The sequence below is a fragment of the Temnothorax longispinosus genome, unplaced genomic scaffold (genome assembly GCF_030848805.1).
Source record: "Temnothorax longispinosus isolate EJ_2023e unplaced genomic scaffold, Tlon_JGU_v1 HiC_scaffold_55, whole genome shotgun sequence".
NCBI classification, from domain to species: Eukaryota; Metazoa; Arthropoda; class Insecta; order Hymenoptera; family Formicidae; genus Temnothorax; species Temnothorax longispinosus.
Window position 1 is genome coordinate 91,646 of NW_027270396.1, and position 19,421 is coordinate 111,066.

At 32.9% G+C, this 19,421-nt stretch overlaps 2 protein-coding genes and 1 long non-coding RNA gene across 5 annotated transcripts; 1 reads left to right on the forward strand and 2 right to left on the reverse strand.

The window, feature by feature from the left end:
• Window positions 1-8,883: 8,883 nt before the first annotated feature.
• Window positions 8,884-11,000, reverse strand: LOC139824758 (uncharacterized). 2 transcript variants are annotated; one of them, XR_011735265.1, is made up of 3 exons: window positions 10,848-11,000; window positions 9,741-10,749; window positions 8,884-9,364 (listed from the first exon to the last, which is right to left on the reverse strand). It is a non-coding gene; the product is annotated as an uncharacterized lncRNA (long non-coding RNA). The 2 variants fall into 2 exon arrangements; XR_011735264.1 differs by lacking the exon at window positions 8,884-9,364 and having other exon boundaries at window positions 10,275-10,440; window positions 10,547-10,749; window positions 10,848-10,997.
• Window positions 11,001-11,119: 119 nt separating this feature from the next.
• Window positions 11,120-15,327, forward strand: LOC139824756 (uncharacterized). Its single transcript, XM_071797299.1, has 5 exons — window positions 11,120-11,274; window positions 11,340-11,554; window positions 11,970-12,116; window positions 13,111-14,529; window positions 14,645-15,327. Exons 2-4 carry the CDS (start codon window positions 11,435-11,437, stop codon window positions 13,849-13,851), a joined length of 1,008 nt encoding a protein of 335 aa, XP_071653400.1. The 5' UTR covers window positions 11,120-11,274; window positions 11,340-11,434; the 3' UTR covers window positions 13,852-14,529; window positions 14,645-15,327.
• Window positions 15,328-15,511: 184 nt separating this feature from the next.
• Window positions 15,512-17,219, reverse strand: LOC139824757 (nexilin-like). Of its 2 annotated transcripts, XM_071797300.1 has the most exons (4): window positions 17,100-17,219; window positions 16,878-17,022; window positions 16,506-16,662; window positions 15,512-16,345 (listed from the first exon to the last, which is right to left on the reverse strand). In XM_071797300.1, the coding sequence occupies exons 2-4, from the start codon at window positions 17,001-17,003 to the stop codon at window positions 16,185-16,187; spliced, it is 444 nt and encodes a 147-aa protein (XP_071653401.1). In that variant the 5' UTR covers window positions 17,004-17,022; window positions 17,100-17,219; the 3' UTR covers window positions 15,512-16,184. The 2 variants fall into 2 exon arrangements, with proteins under 2 accessions (XP_071653401.1, XP_071653402.1); XM_071797301.1 differs by lacking the exon at window positions 17,100-17,219 and having other exon boundaries at window positions 16,878-17,030.
• Window positions 17,220-19,421: the final 2,202 nt, after the last annotated feature.

Consider the following 19,421-nt stretch of genomic DNA (forward strand, 5'->3'; position numbering starts at 1 on the left):
TTGTGCTATAACGTTTAACGTATTCGTGAAACTCGTAAAATTTAACGTATGGTAAGATTTGCAAGAAATACATAGCGGAAGGAATATTCTCCACTCCTTTCGATAGTCGTCAAACAGCTTATTTTTCCATATGTTTAGGCTTCGTTTTATGGCTGTTTGTTTATTGTCGAGGGAAAAGAATAGTATCCGTTAAATTTTAGAAGTGTGTTGAAACGATCTATAGTGATTTTTTATTGAAATGTCTTTTTATTTCGGAATTTACCGCAACCTAAAATAGGGTAATTTCTCGCCTCGATAACAAGAAATTCAATATGGCCGCGGAAGATAATATAAAGGTCTATTCTGAAAAACACATAAGCTTCATGTCCAGTACGTTGAATATTAGACAATAAAATCAAGAGACACGGTAGTGTCTCGCGCCAAGTACACGCGGAGCGAGACCGACCGTGACTCTTTTACGCGACGCGACGGGTTGCGAGTACCCGAGATGTTGAGATCTCGATAACGAGTGAACGGATCAAGTTCTAAGTAGGCTTGATCGATAGCTTGAGGTCCAATTAGGGGGGAATTTCTCTTATAATATTCCGCTACGTGCCCTACGAGCGGAGATATTGCGACGCAAAGTCCAAATGTGAAAATTTATTTTTAAGATACTCCTCCTCCTCCTCCTCCTCCTCCTCCTCCTAACGCCGACGTCTCAATATTATTATGATTATCAGAGAAACGTCCCTTTCACTTTTTCGACGCTGGCGGCGCAGGTATCGCCAGTTTCGATATCGCGCGCGTATTTCGAAATTAGGTCGATAGACTTATCGGTCAGGAGTAAGATTTCTATTTAGGTATTTTAGGTAAATTAGGTATATACTTATATAATATATATTGAGTCAATTCCTTCATGTTTATCTGGAGAGATTTCGTATCCTTACATCGTATTACCACCGCTGCCGGAAAAGAAGGTTCTCTACGCTTGGCAGAAAGTGCCGCTAGGGAATTTTTAAGTCGATTCTTATGAATCAAGCTTGAATTCGATGTCTAAGTATCCCAGGTTGCCGATGACGAGGTCCAGATAGTGCGCTTCATAGTTTTCGGTGTCCAGGTGTAATAATACGTTGAATTCTATGTCTACGTGTCCCAGGTTGCCGATGACGAGGTCCACATAGTGCGCTCCGTAGTTTTCGGTGTCTACGTGTATTAATACCTTGAATTCGATGTCCACATGTCCCAGGTTGCCGATGACAAGATCCAGATAGTGCGCTTCATAGTTTTCGGTGTCCAGGTGTAATAATACGTTGAATTCGATGTCTACGTGTCCCAGGTTGCCGATGACGAGGTCCACATAGTGCGCTCCGTGTCGGTGTCTACGTGTATTAATATCTTGAAATTGATGTTTAGGTGTCCCAGGTTGCTGATAACGAGGTCCAGATAGCGCGCTCCGTAGTTTTCGGTGTCTAGATGTAATAATACCTCGAATTCGATGTCTACGTGTCCCAGGTTGCCGATGACGAGGTCCACATAGTGCGCTTCATAGTTTTTGGTGTCTAAGTGTATTAATAACTTTAAATCTGAATGTAGGACACGTAGATATCGAATTCGAGGTATTAATACACGTAGACACCGAAAACTACGGAGCGCACTATGTGGACCTCGTCATCGGCAACGTGGGACACTTAGACATCGAATTCAACGTATTATTACACCTGGACACCGAAAACTATAGAGCGCACTATCTGGAACCCATCATCGGCAACCTGGAACACGTGGACATCGAATTGAAGGTATTAATACACCTGGATACCGAAAACTATGAAGCGCACTATGTGGACCTCGTCATCGGCAACCTGGGACACCTAGACATCGAATTCAATCTTGATTCATAAGAATCGACTTAAAAATTCCCTAGCGGCAGAATTAAAATTATGTCATGACATAATAAAAATTCGCTGAATTAAAATTATGTCTTGACATAATAAAAATTGGATGAATTAAAATTATGTCTGACAAAAATAATTCCACATTTTTATTATGTGTATACACATAATTTTAATTCATACAATTTTTATTATGTGTACACATAATTTGTTTTTGAATGAACGTAAAACGTATTTGTTATAATATCCATTATTGAAAATTGATATGCGCGACAAAAGCTTTTGTATATCATTAATTATGTTATTATTTATTATATATATTTCTATCCATATATTTTCAGTATTATTGTTACATTAGAAAAATTATTGGCATTTAGGATACGAATCTTTTTCTGTTAGTTTGTAAGTTTCATGATTAAAAAGATCATGTCGTATTATTAACATATACCTAAGATTTATAGAATTGTTATTAATTTTATTATATATCTCAATTGCGCGAATCTCAAATATGTTTTGTAAAAATTATGCATAATATTCCTATGCAAGGATACTTGTTTAATTATTTCTTTCTATTGCATTTAAGTATAGAAAAATATACAATTTCTATGTATTTGCACTTTATATTTAATGAGCAGGCAATTAAATATATATGATTCAATTTGCGTCTATGTCTCTTTATTGACTGACATAGTTATATACTTTTAAATCTTTTTCTTTTCTAAAATTCAATCAATTGAATAGCAAAAACTACGTTCTTATATTATATATTTTTGGTACGTAGTGTGCAAATGTATTTTGAAATAAAGATTATATATTTTTTACTGAATTATTTACACACACGTGCGGTTTCAGAGAATCATTTATCGCCAACTCAAATATGTTCCTACTCAACTGTTAAAATATGAAAGATAATTTTATCTAGTTGTGACATTCGCTCGAATTCCCGAAATAATTTTCAAGGATATGAGTACGAATATATATATATCGTACTATTTAATATTTATAATTAATAGAAAATTATAAACGATGCGTTATGTATGAGAAATTTAACAGAATTGCTTTTATCAAATAGAATTAATTTGCGATTAGTTAAAGGGAATAAAAGAATAAACAAATCAGGTAAATTTCAGACACGTGTTACAGGTGTCCATCTGTAATTATCAAAAATATCGATACCTGAACATATACAGTTGCGAACAGCATTCAGTAAAACACGCGAATAAAAATAAATAAAAAATTTTACAGTTAACGACTTATTAACATTAATCATGCTATATTGCGATTATGTTTTATGTTAAAATTGAAAAATATATACAAGGTGTACAACTAAAAGGGTTACAGATTATTATTTTTAAAAAACTAAGCAAAATATTAAATTGTTGTTTTCTTTAGAAATAATAGCCCGTAAACACTTTTAGCTTCATACCTTGTATAAACTGTTATAAGATGATAAGATATATTGTTTATAAGATTAAGATGCGTAATACTACAAAAAGGCGTGATATCCGTACAAAATTACCTTTTAAAAAAAAGGTAAAAGAAGGCGCTAAGTACACGCATAGTAGTGTATATGTATTATGTTGTTACCCTGTTATGTTGTTACCTCGAAAAAAACAAAGTGGTAGTATTATACCTCCAAATAGCTTTACCCTGTACATACTGTTTATAAAATGCGTAATACTACAAAAAGGCGTGATATCCGTACAAAATTACCTTTTTTAAAAAAAAGGTAAAAAAAGGCGCCAAGTACACGCATAGTAGTGTATATGTTGTTACCTCGAAAAAAAAAAAGAAAGTGGTAGTATTATACATCGAAAAAACCTAAGTAACAAGTGGTAGACGTAATCTTTATATCTCGAAAAATCTTGAAAAAATCTAAGCAGTAGTATCTTTATTTCCGAAAAATTATAACCCAAGTGATACACATCACAAAATTATGTTACCTTATCAAAAAGAAGAGTCGCGCTTCAAGTGATCTATTACAATTACAAAAAAGAAATGATATCTCTTTAAATTACAGCGCCAATTACAGAGAGAACATATATATTGCCTCAAAAAATAATTGTTGCACTACTTTGAAAAATCTTTACATTGTGTCAATTAGAAAAGAATGTATGATAACAATTTTATAAGATTAAAAAATTTTATTTAAATTTAACAAGGGAATACAAGATATTTAAATACAAAGTTTACATGTGTATTTTTTAGTGGTCACAAAGAATTACAGAGGTAACAGTACAAAATAAAAATATTTTATTAAAATACATAAATTTTTCTTGTAAAAAAACTTGGCGCTGCTAGACCTCGAAATTTGCTAGACACAATGTAAAGATTTTTCAAAGTAGTGCAACAATTATTTTTTGAGGCAATATATATGTTCTCTCTGTAATTGGCGCTGTAATTTAAAGAGATATCATTTCTTTTTTGTAATTGTAATAGATCACTTGAAGCGCGACTCTTCTTTTTGATAAGGTAACATAATTTTGTGATGTGTATCACTTGGGTTATAATTTTTCGGAAATAAAGATACTACTGCTTAGATTTTTTCAAGATTTTTCGAGATATAAAGATTACGTCTACCACTTGTTACTTAGGTTTTTTCGATGTATAATACTACCACTTTCTTTTTTTTGAGGTATTTACTTACGGTCGCAAAAAACTTTTAAGTTGATTTTACGTCAACACGGCTGGAGCAATCTCAAGACTGTAAACACACCAAAGATGGGCATACACTAACACGTTTTGGGAATGACGGGTGCTGCCCTCTGATTATTAGTTTTTTAAATAAAGCCGATGTGACAACGTGCACCGTGTGACAACGTGCCCCGGTCTACCCTACTCGCAACAATCGTTGTAATACGATAGTTAAAATGTTTAAGCATATAAAAGCAGATAATTTGCTAAAAATTTCATTTATTCTTTTTGACAATATCGCTGCAATTAATACAACATTTTCTATATTTGCGTTTTTCACTTCTTTACATTAACATTACATGCAACAACCGCACGCAATGTCTGTTAATATTTCTACAACTTACGCTTGTTTTCTCTTGCGTAATTTAGATGCCCTGTATACATAATTATAATTATAATAATAATTAATCAATAATTTTATTACAAAAAATATACTTAACAATATCATGAAGAAAGTGACAAACAAAAATGCGTAGACATCAATCATATTTTGTTCCACTCAGCTCTGAGATCTCAGCGGCGTTACTAAAGTTCCATTTGGACGATGAACAATGTATTCGAAAACCGCTCCAAACAGTTAAATCTAATGGCGGTATTGGTCGATCCCGGAATTCGCTAGTTTCATGTTTCTTGTATAACTGCATCAAAGAATATGTTACTATCAATAATGTAACACAAAAATTACATCTTAAGGAGGTTCTACAGATAATGGATGTATCTAAAAATTGGAAAAAAAAACTTCATGGACGTATAAATTGAGATGCGAGAAAAGTGCTTGAAAAATTTTAGCATCGGTTATCGTGTAAAATTTTGCAAAAATGAATTTTGAAATCACAGTTTTTAACATAGGCTCTTATGGCAGAGGGGTTCCTGGAGACAGGAAACGAGATGTTAATTATATGAAGGCGGCCTACCAGAGATTCAAAAAACGGAGCTCTTTATAGATCTTAATCTAAGCTTTTCAGAAATATTGAAAAAAACAAGGGTTATCGTGTAAAATTTTGTGATATTGAACAGTACAGCCAGTACAGCATCACAGTATGACAGCACCTTAAACTTAATACACCTAACCTTTACGAGCGCTTACGGAGGAGTACTCGCTCTAAAATTATGTGAAATACAAGTTTTGACTCAATTAACAACAACTATCAATAAACAACAAAACATAACCACATTACCACATTTTCTCGCATGTATATAAGCCGGAGTCAAAGGAGCACTTACACGATATTTTTAATTATTTCTCGCATCGACTAATATGGGTATGATATAAGCTCTAACGTCATCAAAATTTATGAAAATATTTTATGAATACTTAGAATTGATGAATTTGAAGATTTTCTCTTCATCTCTCAACTGACTAGAGAGTACCTGTAGAACCTTCTTAATTAAAGAACGCATCTAATTAAAGGAAAAGCCAAATATAACACAAGACACCTAAACAAAAAATCCAATTTTATAATCTACATATTTTAAACGATTGTTTTTACAGGAATTTATAAATTAATAAGCTAATCTAGATTGCTAAGCTAGATTGCTTGAGGTCCTATATTACATGATAAAAGTGCAGTCATTATTTTTTTCTACATTGAATATTAAGAAAGATTTTTTAATTTATGTCAAAATCGAGTAATTTAGATTTAAGAAATGTCATCATCAACGTCATTATCCCGGTGTCCGGTTATAATCGACATTTCAATACTCGCGTACGCCCTCACACTTCCAAGCACCCTTCACGTACCCTTACTGACCTCCACCCACGCCATTCACCTGATCACCTCCCACCGTCTCCCACCCACCCCAAACATTTTAATATGTCTCGACACGTCCTCATGTAATCTAACACACTCTTATCCATCCAAGCACATCATCAACTATTACCACTTCCCCACCCCACCACAAAAACACTTGAATACATCTTGAAACGTCCCAACATATCCCAACACACCCTTACCCCCACTCAAACACCATCCACTCCCACTCGCCCAACTCCACCTCCACCCCAAAAACACTTCAATACATCCCGAAACGTCCCAATGTAGTCCAACAAATCCTCACTCATCCAAATACGTTACTACCCACCGCTCCTCCAAAACACCTCAATACATCCCGAAACGTCCCAACATAAGTCCAACATACCCTTATCCACACAAATACATTATCATCCATCTCCACTCTCTCAATCCACATCGCTCATTCCAAATATTATTTCTATAAACCCCAACACGTCCTAATATAGCTCAAAACAATCTTATCAATCTAATTAAATGTATTTCATATTAAATAACATATATATAACAATTTGTAAATTGTTATAGTTGTTTATATTATAGTTATATGTCTTATGTTACATTACATAAAATCAACACATTTCTTGTAACACGCTGGATACTACAAAATGCATGATATATCACAAAAACACCTTTTTGAAAAAGATAAAAAAAGGCGCCTAGTATTCGCGTCCTATTGTGCGTAGCTATTGCGCGAAACAGTGTTGTTTTAATTTATTTTTGCTATAAAAGTAATGATATCAAACATCATACCAAGTGAGCATGAATTTACATACATGTATTATAAAATTTAATCCTTTCTCATATAAATAATTGAATTCCTCTACTCAATAGAATAATAAAATATTTAATGCAAAATAACTTGTTAATGAGCATGAAAACTTGTGTTTATTACGATATTTAGTCTTTTTATTATTATGGTTATTAAAATAACAAAATATTTTGTCCAAAAAAACTTGGCGTTGCAAATGTTTCAGTGTCATGTATGAAGTTTGTAAATGAGGATCGAGTTTAATTTATAATGTGAATAGATATATGTGCAAAGTAGAATTATTTGCAGAAATACTTATTTAACAACGCCAAGTTTTGCTTTCTCATAGAGGAAGCTTTGTCTTCGTAAACCTCGTGTTATTCGTGTATGGACCTTTGATCGCGTATAAAGCTAGGTCTAATCAACCAAATCTTAAAGAATGATATATGAAATAGGAGTAGAAAAGACCGAAGAAAAAATTGTTCTTTTAGTTTTCGATGCCAATGTGTTCTAAATGTTCTAAAACGTCGTTCTAAAATGTTCTAAACCTTTTTGTAAGAAATTGTCTTACAAAAATGTCCGTATGTGTGTATGTATGTGTGTATGTATGTACACATTTATCCATAACTCAAGAACCAATCAACCAAATCTTAATGAACTATATGTGAAATAGGGGTAAAAGAGATTTAAAAAATATAATAGAATTAGAAGATAAAATAAGGGGTTACCAATTTTTGTTTTAAAAAATCTACGTGATTGCTCTAATCTCCGCAAATTTTGAGATATCAAGCTAAATTTTTTTTATGGATAAAGTTTTAACAAAGATCGGTGAAGAAGTTTATACTGATTTTTGCCTAAAAAGTGTATAAGTTATGTATGTAATCTTATATAAAGTATCATTAGAGAAAGTCATTTAAGGAAGGTTGGTATTGATGATTTGACGAGGATCGCTGGAGCAATCACTTAAAAAGTATAGAAGTATAGATTTGCTGCTTAAAAAGTATAGAAGTTATACATGTAACTTTTATATAAAGTACATAAAGGAAGATTGGTATTGAATTTGACGAAATCTTTAGGTTTATAACCGTTTTTGCCCTAATGAAAATTCTCTTATGAGAACTCATACGATCTCTCTTACGAGATCTTAAATGAAAACGCATATGAGATATCCAACCAAAACATCATATGACCAAAACGCATACGAGATCTCAATCAATATTGCATATGAGATATCATATAGTATCACATATGAGATATCATTTAATATTATTAAAAAATTTTTATATGACATCGCATACAATAGAGCTCTGCGTTCGGAAACGTCACCCGGTACACACGGGTATACTCACTCGCTGAGATAGAAAAAGAAGGAAGTATACTCGTACGCTCTCGGGTGACGTTCTGAACGCAGCCTATCACATGCGATGCCATATAAAATTGCATGTAACATCTATTTCTTATATAAAAGTGTAACATAAATCTAATGAAAATAGATTTAGCTGTAATATTTTTTTAACAATATCATTTTATATCATAAAAGATATATTTCATTTGATACAGGAAAATAAGATCTAATGTATAATATAATGCAATTTATGACGGTTTTATTAATAAATTTGTTTCAAAAAATATTTTTGTAGATATATTTATATTTAATTATTTTTTATAATTGAAAGAATTTATGAAAAAGGAAAAAATTAAACACCCAATATACTGTAAATATAAATTTATTAATTTTCAAGAAATGCATAATTTCAAGACAAACAAATTATCTCTCATTAGTATTCAACATAAAGTATATCTTTCTCAGTAAATTACTATTATCTGTAAACATTGCAAATGAGATTGATTGAAAACATTAACATATAACCCACTATCCTATTGTTTTTAATTGGTACTAATACTTATGATGTATAACATCACATTTTAAAATCATGTACGTACAATTATTATGAGAATGACTAGTCATTCTCATAATGTTAATGAAAGAAATAATACTTAACATTCCAATTTCCAAATTAAAATGTCATTTTGTTTTAATTATATTCCAATATTTTTTATAAATTTTTATTTTTTAAATTTTAAACTTAAGATTTTAAAAAATCTTGGAAAATTCTTAACCTCGTTGAAATACTCAAAACGATACTCACGTAAAGAAAGATCGGCGGTAAACTGTACTGCTAGAGCTAGAATGCCACGATTGCCACGGCCACTTGATCTCTGTTATTGTTTTGGTCGTCGACTGTCGCAGTCGCGGGCAACTGTGTGATGTGAGAAATGTTAGGAATATCGATAAAGAAATAAATAATGTCATTTCGTAAATGCTTGAATGCTTGACACATATTTTATTACAAAGATATAAATTTCATTACAAAACAATTAATAAAAAGTCTTATCTTCATACAAACACAGAATTGAAAGTAGCACATTGTAAATCCAAATATGTTATTTCTACACGCATAAACGTCTAAAAATGACAGGTTTTACTGGAGCTTGTTTTGTTTTGTTACGTGTTAAATAAACACGTTGAATTAAAACTTAAATTGTAATTAAATGAAAGTAAAAGTTAATTTAATACGTTCAACCGTGTTAAATGACAGTTAAAATAACACACTTGAATTTGCAGTGCAGTCATACCAGTCATATTAATATTTTACAGTTTACGTTACCGCATCCACAAGTCCCGTTATATCTATAATCGTATAATCCATTACGCTCAACTGATGTAAGACAATAATTGTCGACTCTACAATTAGAAATGGTCACTTAGGATTTTTAAATTATTATAAATATAAGCATGAGACATTCCGGAGTGTCGGCTATCAGTCTTTTGGAGTTTGTTTCGTGAAGACACGTCGCGATTCGCAGTTGTAGTTCGTACAGTTATCTCTGCGTCCCTTCCGTTGCATTTATTAAACGTAAAATTCCATTTAACTGGTTTTCTTTCATTTTGCACACGCAACGTTTACTTCAGCATAAAACAGCCTTCAGTTTGTATCCTCTTCAGTCGTACTTTTTTTATGTATATCTGGTACGAACAGACTTTGGTAGATAACTACATACTGATTATGATAATACACGCGCTCTGGCCCGAGGACTCTGTGTGGTCTAATACTAGCGAATGGGTTTTTTGACAAGCAACGTCTGTTTGTGGCGAGGAAGAGGCTAGTATATATTGTATATATATATATTGTATATAGGTATAAGAAATAGTTGCTTGTTACGTATACAATGTACATGCAGATGTAGTAGTAATACCATTTCTTGGCTGCTTTCGCAACGTGAGTCATTTTGATCGGCTTATTACTTATTTCTTTTAACTTTAGCGTACATTATGCTTTAATATTTGATGCGGACCCCAAATGCAGAAACATGTCAAATTAATTGTACAATTAATATTTATTATTTTTTCAATACAAATTAGAAATAAATCCAACACTCACCAACAGACGATAAAACTTGACCCGGTGAAAATGAAATTTATCTGTACTGCCTTCATATTTTTTTATATAAAATGGTTCATTAATATAGTTTTTTCTATATCTAAGTTTGAAACGTCTGTTATTGGCACGCATAAAACTTTCTTCGATTCATCACCAAAAAATCTGATGGCCACGTGCATTGTATTACTTTCGTCAGCCATAACCTATGAATAAAAAATATTAGTTTACATATGAGTTACATATGATTTCGTACAAGTTTCTATATATTATGACTGCAATATTAATAAAATGTTATACTTACGGATTACTTTAATGAAAATGCTTAATCAAAATTTCCATAAAACAATCGTTACAAACACACGTATAACTTCGCGCATTCATCGGGTGGCTTTTGGTCCGGACGTTCGTGCACGATGCTACGATCTCGTGTCGTGCGCAGGGCGCAGACGACGACTGAGTCAGTTCGTTTGTTCTTTTTCGAAGAACTTCCTGAACTGGTGCACACTAGTGCAATAATATATTGCACTAGTTCAGGAAGTTCTTCGAAAAAGAACAGACGGAGTGACAGTGCTCTGTAACCTTAACCTCACAGCGACGAGCCCCCGTCCACACCCGACTCACTCGCACGCAGCGGTTCTTCGCGCGACACAGCGAATATTAAGACATACGAATCTTAAGAAAAGAAACTTGTTTTTCAAGAAATTTCTTCAAGGTTTCTCTGTAATCGCGTAAGTATTTTTATGTGTATTTTCGGAAACCGGGTATAAAAACAACATAACCGAACGATCTGCAGGTGGCAGAACAAGCCTGCGATCAACTGGACGCTACAAATGCTTGGAAGCAATTTCTCCTTCCATTATTGTACAAAAATTCACCCTTTCATAAAATATGGAACAGAAACTTCGATTGGGCTATAAACATTATTTGCGCTCTTGCCGTATTCAAGACATTAGTCCAAGGATTTTGAGAAGGCGAAATTACAAGCGTAAAAGAAGAGTTGTTAAACGTGTAAGTTGTTCTGTCTATTTGTAGATTTTTATTAGTTAATTTAATATAGAAATTTAATATAGAAGTTCATTTAATACAAATTATTTCTTAGCAGTTACTGAACATATTCATCACTTATATCAATTTATACATGTGCTAGTTATTACAATCGCTCATAATTAAGTGGCTGTGTAATGTAAAGTAGTACTTGTATAAAGATGCTAAATAATTATTGAGATTTGTAATTACTTCAGTTTCTTATAAATTTATTACAGATTTCTGTATTTAATAAAATGCCATTTACATATGTATTAAAATTGTGTAACATGTTATTCATTCGTAATCTCCAAAATGTACAGTATTATTAATGTTTAAATATTAATATTGTATATACACAATAATTTAATTATCACCTAATAATGTCTTACTTATTCAGAGTGTCAGTTGTAAAGATGTTCCCCAAAATATGGATACAGAAACACCAAGTAACGTAAACAGTGAATCTTCTGTTGTAAATGAAGTCAATACTGACGTACAAAAATTCAATGGCAGTGATGCAAACATCAACACAGAAATATTTGAGGTTTGTATTATTCTTTTTAGTATATTCTCCTATTAATATATATATCAATATATATATATATATATATATATATATATATATATATCAATATTTAGAGATAACGTATAATATATTATATGTATAATATAATATATTATACATTATGTGTCAAGAAATTTTTATATATAAAATAACTAAATAAGTTAACGTAAAGTCAATATTATATGTCAATTATCTGCTGTTCTACATACATGATTTATGAAAAGCTGACAATTTGTTTTTAACGATGAAACTTTATCTAAAAAAGTTTTCACAAAACATGAAAGTATTTTTAAATTTGCACATATTTTACTAAAAAAAAGTTTTATCTTAAAAAAATGTATGTACCTACTATTTAGTAATAATGAAATTATTAGTTGATATAAACAAATTTTATTAATTATTATATTTTAAAACTATTGAAAATCTTACAATCTATAAATTGACTTTTAGATTGCACATTTTCTTGAACATAATTCATTGTAAAAATTTCTAAAACTTGTTTTTCTGTCTACATGTTTTTGTTGCCTCACTTATTTTTGTTTTTAATTAAAAGATAACAAATTTCAGGATCTTTTCACAATTTTTTTCATTATTTTAATTTCATAATTTCTTAAAAGTTCGAAAGTAATGAAATAACAAAGGATAAAGCATATTCTTAGGAAGAAAGAGGTATATACAAGCTATTGTAATTGTTTTCGAAAACCTCTATAATAATGAAAACCTCTGAACACACACACACACACACACACACACACACACACACACACCACACACACGCACACGCACACGCACATAAAAGCATGCACATTGATACGTTCCCATACACGTGCACGAGTATATACATATACACATATGTCGTTAAATACCTAGTATACTTTTAGAATTTGGATTAATGTTTTATTTATAATTGAAATTGAATATTTAAAGTTTAAAGTATTTAAAATGTATTACACTTCTATAACATGTTTTTCAGATTAATTGCTCAAGAAATGAAATGATGGAGTGTGATTTAGATTTATTACACGATTTGAGAAACGATGGCAGTGAGGAAGACAAAGATATTCTTCAATCACACTGTTTACAAGATCTTATGTCGAATTCAGAATTTTTCAGTTGCATTCAAATACCTGTGAATAAATCACCAGCTGAAGTACTTTTAATGGTTCTGGAACATGCTTTGAAATATAAAGCATCATTAACAGAAATATCAAGTATTTTGCAACTTATTAATATAATTTTCTCACGGTTAATACTCCCTTATACACGGTCGGTATTAGACAGGATTTTAAACCCAAAACGTACATTAAAATATCATGGAATTTGTCCCAATTGTTGTGCATATATGGGCAGTATAGATAATTGTAAATGTTCTGTGACTTGCAATGGGTGTTCCGAAGTTATCGACTTCAACGGTCCATCATCTTCTAATATTTTTCTTATAATCGATCCGTCAGAAAAAATTAAACTTCTTATAGAAGAAAATCAATCATATTACAATTACGTTGTAAAAGAAAGAAAGTATAGTGGAAAAATTACAGATATTTTCGATGGAAAATGTTACAGATCATTTGTGAAAAATTACCTACTAATGAGAGACACAGTTACGCAACCACAATCTTCAATACAGATGGGGCACCTCGATTCGAATGCTCGCAATATTCTATATGGCCAATATATTTACAAGTTAATGAGCTTCCAGTCGAAATTAGATTAAAGTCAATTATCACTTGTGGAATCTGGTTTGGTAAAAATAAACCGAATATGGCAGCTTTTCTACAGCCTTTTACTCAAGTTATGGAGCAACTGTATACAACAGGCGTTCAATGCAATATTAATAATGAAGTACGCTAATCAAAGTGTATGCGTTGATCTGCTGTGTCGACTCAGTTGCAAGGGCTCCTATGCAAGGAGTTAAATTATTTAACGGTAGATATGGATGCAACTGGTGTCTACACAAAGGAGAATGGTATGAAGGTTCTACAAGATATCATATTCTCCAATCACGTCCAATCCAAAGAACTGTGGAAAACATGATTGAGTCTATGGAAAAGATTACAAACGAAGAGTTCATTGATGACGTAAACGGAGTGATAGATGTTTCACCCCTTATAAATCTATCAAATTTTGATATAGTAAAAGGCTTTGTCCCTGATTTCATGCACTGCTATCTGGCAGGTGTTGGGAAGCAAATAACTAAACAGTTTCTGAATATTATACCAAAGTCCACAGTACAATTACTTAACACAATGCTTCTAGATATAAAAGTTCCCCATCAATTAGGACGGTCAACGAGATCTTTTGAGGATATAAATCAATGGAAGGCAAAAGAATGGGAAAACTTCATTTATATTACAGCTTGCCGTTGTTTAAATTTGCTTTGGAAGAACGACTGGTAAAATATTGGATTTTAATTGTAGATAGCTTACACTTATTACTAAAATGTGAGATTACATTTGAAGAATTAAACAAAGTTGATGAAGATTTACACAAATTTGTGTATTTAACAGAGAAGCTATTTTCAAAGAAGTCAATGACATACAATATCCACCAGCTGCTTCACATCACTGAAAGTGTTATGAATTGGGGACCACTATGGTGTCACTCTACTTTCCCTTTTGAGTCAGCAAATCATGATAGTCTTCAAGCCATTCATTGTGCTAAAGGTGTTAACTTGCAGATTGTCCGTTACATAAACATGCAGGAAAGTGTACACATTTTACGTAATCACATATATACTAACGCTTCACCATTGGTAATAGCTTATTGTAAAGAGATTACTACGAGAAATATTAAAAACAGCTGTAAATTATCATCGATAACTTATTTAGGAAATGGAACAATTACTGATAAAGATATTGCACAACGTTTTGGAATGTCAGTGTTTACTGTAACATATTGCAGAGCTATAAAAGACGGTTGCTTTATTCATCATCAGAAAAGAACAATAAACGTTCTGACAATAGTTTCGCATTGTTGTCAGATAATACGTTTATCCGGATAAATACTTTCTTAGTTGACAATACAACAAACAAAGAAATTACTCTTTGTAATATTGTCAACACATCAGCTCCTTTATGTAAATTTATAAATTCCGTACGTAATATTGGCAATGAAATTATAGGAATAGAAACCAGTAAAATTGTTCAAGTTTGCGTATTTATGAAAGTAAATATGAATTGTTATATTTGTACATTGCCAAATTTGTATCATTATTAATACCCTATTAAACTGCACTTTTTAATCAATTGCGTAATAACATGTAAATATTAATCTTTGTAAATACAAAAATGTATTTTTTAAATATACTTTCAAATAAATTGAAATAAATCATTGTTTATTAATTTAGACTTATAGTTTTCAGAATAAAAAAATTTCAACATTGCCAATGAACATAAATTATCAATATATAGAAAAAGAATTATAGAGAATATATAGAGAAAGACTTTCTCTATATATTCTCTATAATTCTTTTTCTATATATTGATAATTTATGTTTAAAACTGCAAAAACATTTATGTTAAAAAAATATTACAGCTAAATGTATTTTCATTAGATTTATGTTACACTTTATATAAGAAATAGATGTTACATGCAATTTTATATGGCATCGCATGTGATAGGCTGCGTTCAGAACGTCACCCGAGAGCGTACGAGTATACTTCCTTCTCTTTCTATCTCAGCGAGTGAGTATACCCGTGTGTACCCGGGTGACGTTTCCGAATGCAGAGCCCTATTGTATGCGATGTCATAAAAATTTTTTAATAATATTAAATGATATCTCATATGTGATACTATATGATATCTCATATGCAATATTGATTGAGATCTCGTATGCGCTGTCATATGATGTTTTGGTTGGATATCTCATATGCGTTTTCATTTAAGATCTCGTAAGAGAGATCGTATGAGTTCTCATAAGAGAATTTTCATTAGGGTGAAAGCTTCGCACGTGTAAGTGCCGGAGTCCTCGGGAATATCTCGGCGATGATTAGCTTGTGGATGTTAGCCTCGCTAGTGTATTGGAAGTCCTTGCTGGGTTTGATCTCCTTATTGTTGTGCAGCCACACCACGTCGAACTTCTTCGCGCCGATTATTCGGCAGTTGAGTGTCACAGCCTCGCCGTCTTTCACGTATCTGCTCGTTAGAGTGGTCGACGATCTTCGGCGATTTTTCGTCGCTCTGTTTCTTTCTGGCAGCGTTCTCCACGGCTGATAAGAGAAATTGAACTCAGCGACATAAGAAAGCAATAAAGCGTGAAAGATAAAGTAAAAGACAAATTAAATCCTCGCTTAAAAGCAGATTGAATTACATTAAACTAAATTAAAATTTTTTTACTTCAACACGCGGATAAAATGTGGATGTTCTTACGTTTTACAGTCAGCTTGCAGGATGTCGTGTCACTGCCAATGCTGTTTGTCGCGAGACATGCGTATTCGCCTTCGTCCTCGGGGAATACCTCGTTGATCGTGAAAGTGGCCACCCCGTTCTTATATTTGAGATCAACTATCTCCGACGAGCTCAACATCTACAAGAGAATTTTACTGTACACGTAAGTAATTTCTAATATATATTTCTAATATATACGTTTTTTTCTCGCACGCGATTTTAGCATTCTTAAGAACAACCATATCTTTTTGTGTACTTTTAACTGGATCGCACAATAATTTTATACATTCAATTTCAATATAATTTATATTGGATTTTAATTTTAGAAAATGGTTTTCAAACATATGCGCCTACCTTGCCGTCTTTACTCCAAGTAATTTGCGGCACCGGATCGCCGTCGACTTTGGCCGTGAGTTCCAAATGTTCGCCGTCATTGATGGTGAGATTCTTCAATTTTTGAATGAACTGTGGCGGTCTCATTGAATCGCGTCCAAGGGTTCTTCAATATATTTATGTTAAAATTAAATATTAAATACTGCATTAAAATCATTCAAAATAGTATATTAAAACGCTTACGAATTAGTTCTTTCGTGGTGCTCCTGGATCGAGATGGACTACCGGTGGTGTCGAGCTTCGAGCCGTATTTCTTTATGCTTCGTTTGTCAGACGAATCGATTTTGACACTGGAAGTGTCCTAAATCATATCAAAAAATGTATCAGTAATATTATTTCGTTTTTATTTGAATAATCTTATTTTGTTTTTAAAAAAATATTACGACAATATTCGTACTTGATATATTTCTATGCTTTTACAAATTTAAATATTTAAATATTTATGTTAAATGTTTTTCTTTATACACGCATATACACACATATATATATATCCTCTAATTTTATATAAAATTTATGTAGGATATTTATAAAAGGAGAAAAACGTGACACCTTATATTTTCTTTAATATATAAGACTAGCTGGTTACCCGGGCTTCGCCCCGGAGGACATATGTAATAAGACACGCAAATAGTCTCCTCTCTCTCTCTCTCTCTCTCTCTCTCTCTCTCTCTCTCTCTCTCTCTCTCTCTCTCTCTCTCTTTTCTCTCTTTTTTTTTCTTTTTTTTTTTTTTTTTTTTTTTTTTTTTTTTTTTTTTTTCTACTCAGTCTGCCCTTCTGCGATTATTCCACGACATCAAGTATGGCGTTGATGTAGGCGAAGTGTTGATCCTTGTCCTATTTGATTTCAGCAAAGCTTTCGACACTGTCTCCCATCATTTGCTTCTTACCAAACTTAGGAAACTAGGCTTTTCTGATCAAGCTTTGAAACTAATTTTTTTCGTACCTCACCGGTCGTCTTCAAGCAGTTGTGGATTTGGAGGGCGTCTTCTCAGAAATGGCTATCTGTCACCGCTGGCGTCCCGCAGGGATCTGTCCTTGGACCGCTCCTTTTCTCTCTCTTCATCAATGATATCGGCGCGTTTCTAAGGTTCACAGAACATTTGATATTTGCCGATGATACGCAAATTTATCGCAGGTGCCTCCTAAGTCAATTAAATGCCGGGCTGCAATTTGTGGCGCATGATGTGAATATTGTCTCTGAATTTGCGGCTGCAAATGGACTGACCCTCAATCTCAACAAATCCAAGGTATTAATATTTGGAAGCAAAGGTTATATCAAACAACTCAACCTCAATGACCTTCCTCTTATTTCCGTTGGTGGTATTTCGATTCCCTACGTTACCGAAGCGCGAAATCTGGGCGTCATTATGAGATCTGATCTATCTTGGGATAGCCATGTCTCCCATATCTCCAAAAGAGTCCCACTTTACGCTATACAAGCTCAAGTTTTCACAAAAACTCCTTATCTCGTCAACTTCGTGAGAAACTTGTGACCTCACTCGTCTGGCCTTTGCTGGATTACTGTTCTCTTGTGTACAATGATGTCACCGACGAGCTTGACACTAGATTGCAAAGGCTTATAAACTGTGCGATTCGCTTCATATTCAATTTAAGACGCGACGAACATATCACGCCTTTTCGTCACCAACTGGGATGGTTGTCCGTAAAGAACAGACGACTCTATTCTTGGGAATCGAGATGTATAAGATATCCCCGCGGCATATCTCCAGGTTACCTTTTTCCGACATTTTCAATCAAACCCGATTCCTTGATCAGACGTTCGTCACGCCTGGTAGTGGAGCACGCATTTCAAATTCCCACCCATAGGACGGAAACATATCATCATAGATCTTTCCATCTCGCGGGTATCTATTTGTGGAACTCGCTTCCTTCAGAGATTGTGTCCTCATCGACTATCATTGAATTCAAACGAAAGCTCCACAACCACATCTTTTCCCTTGAGTCTGGTTCTGTGCCTGCTTCCATTCTGGGGCAATCAAGCGTTTGAACACGGGTCATATTTAATCTAGTCGCCTTAGTCAGTAATTTAGTTTTAAGCTACTTCATTATACATTTTGCGTTAATTTTGCCAATATTTGAGCATAATCCTTATCCAATCTAGTCGCCTCACGTGGTTAGTCACTCTAGTTGTCATTTCATTATAATTATTGCGATTTTGTTTCTTTCGTCTGCGAGATTGGTGCACACACTGTCACCATTATCATGTCATTTTCGATATTTTTGTTCACCGTTATTATGTTATTTTTTTTGATATTTTTGTTATTGCCATGTACACGGCGGCCTTGTGTTTATTGCCATGTACACGGCGTTCTTTTGTATATTTTTTTTAATTGCCTAAAGTCCTGACTATGGCATAAATAAATATCTATCCTATCTCTCTCTATCTCTCTCTCTCTCTCCTCTCTCTCTCTCTCTCTCTCCCCTCTCTCTCGCTCTCTCTCCTCTCTCTCTCTCTTCTCTCTCTCTCAAGTGCTATAAATTGAA

Coding starts and splice junctions, on each gene's coding strand:
- LOC139824756 (XM_071797299.1), top strand. CDS start 11,435: ATGGAACAGAAACTTCGATTGGGCTATAAACATTATTTGCGCTCTTGC. Junction 11,555..11,969: donor AAAGAAGAGTTGTTAAACGT/GTAAGTTGTTCT, acceptor TTACTTATTCAG/AGTGTCAGTTGTAAAGATGT. Junction 12,117..13,110: donor TCAACACAGAAATATTTGAG/GTTTGTATTATT, acceptor CATGTTTTTCAG/ATTAATTGCTCAAGAAATGA.
- LOC139824757 (XM_071797300.1), bottom strand. CDS start 17,003: ATGAGACCGCCACAGTTCATTCAAAAATTGAAGAATCTCACCATCAAT. Junction 16,663..16,877: donor CTTGGAGTAAAGACGGCAAG/GTAGGCGCATAT, acceptor ATTCTCTTGTAG/ATGTTGAGCTCGTCGGAGAT. Junction 16,346..16,505: donor CTGCAAGCTGACTGTAAAAC/GTAAGAACATCC, acceptor TTCTCTTATCAG/CCGTGGAGAACGCTGCCAGA.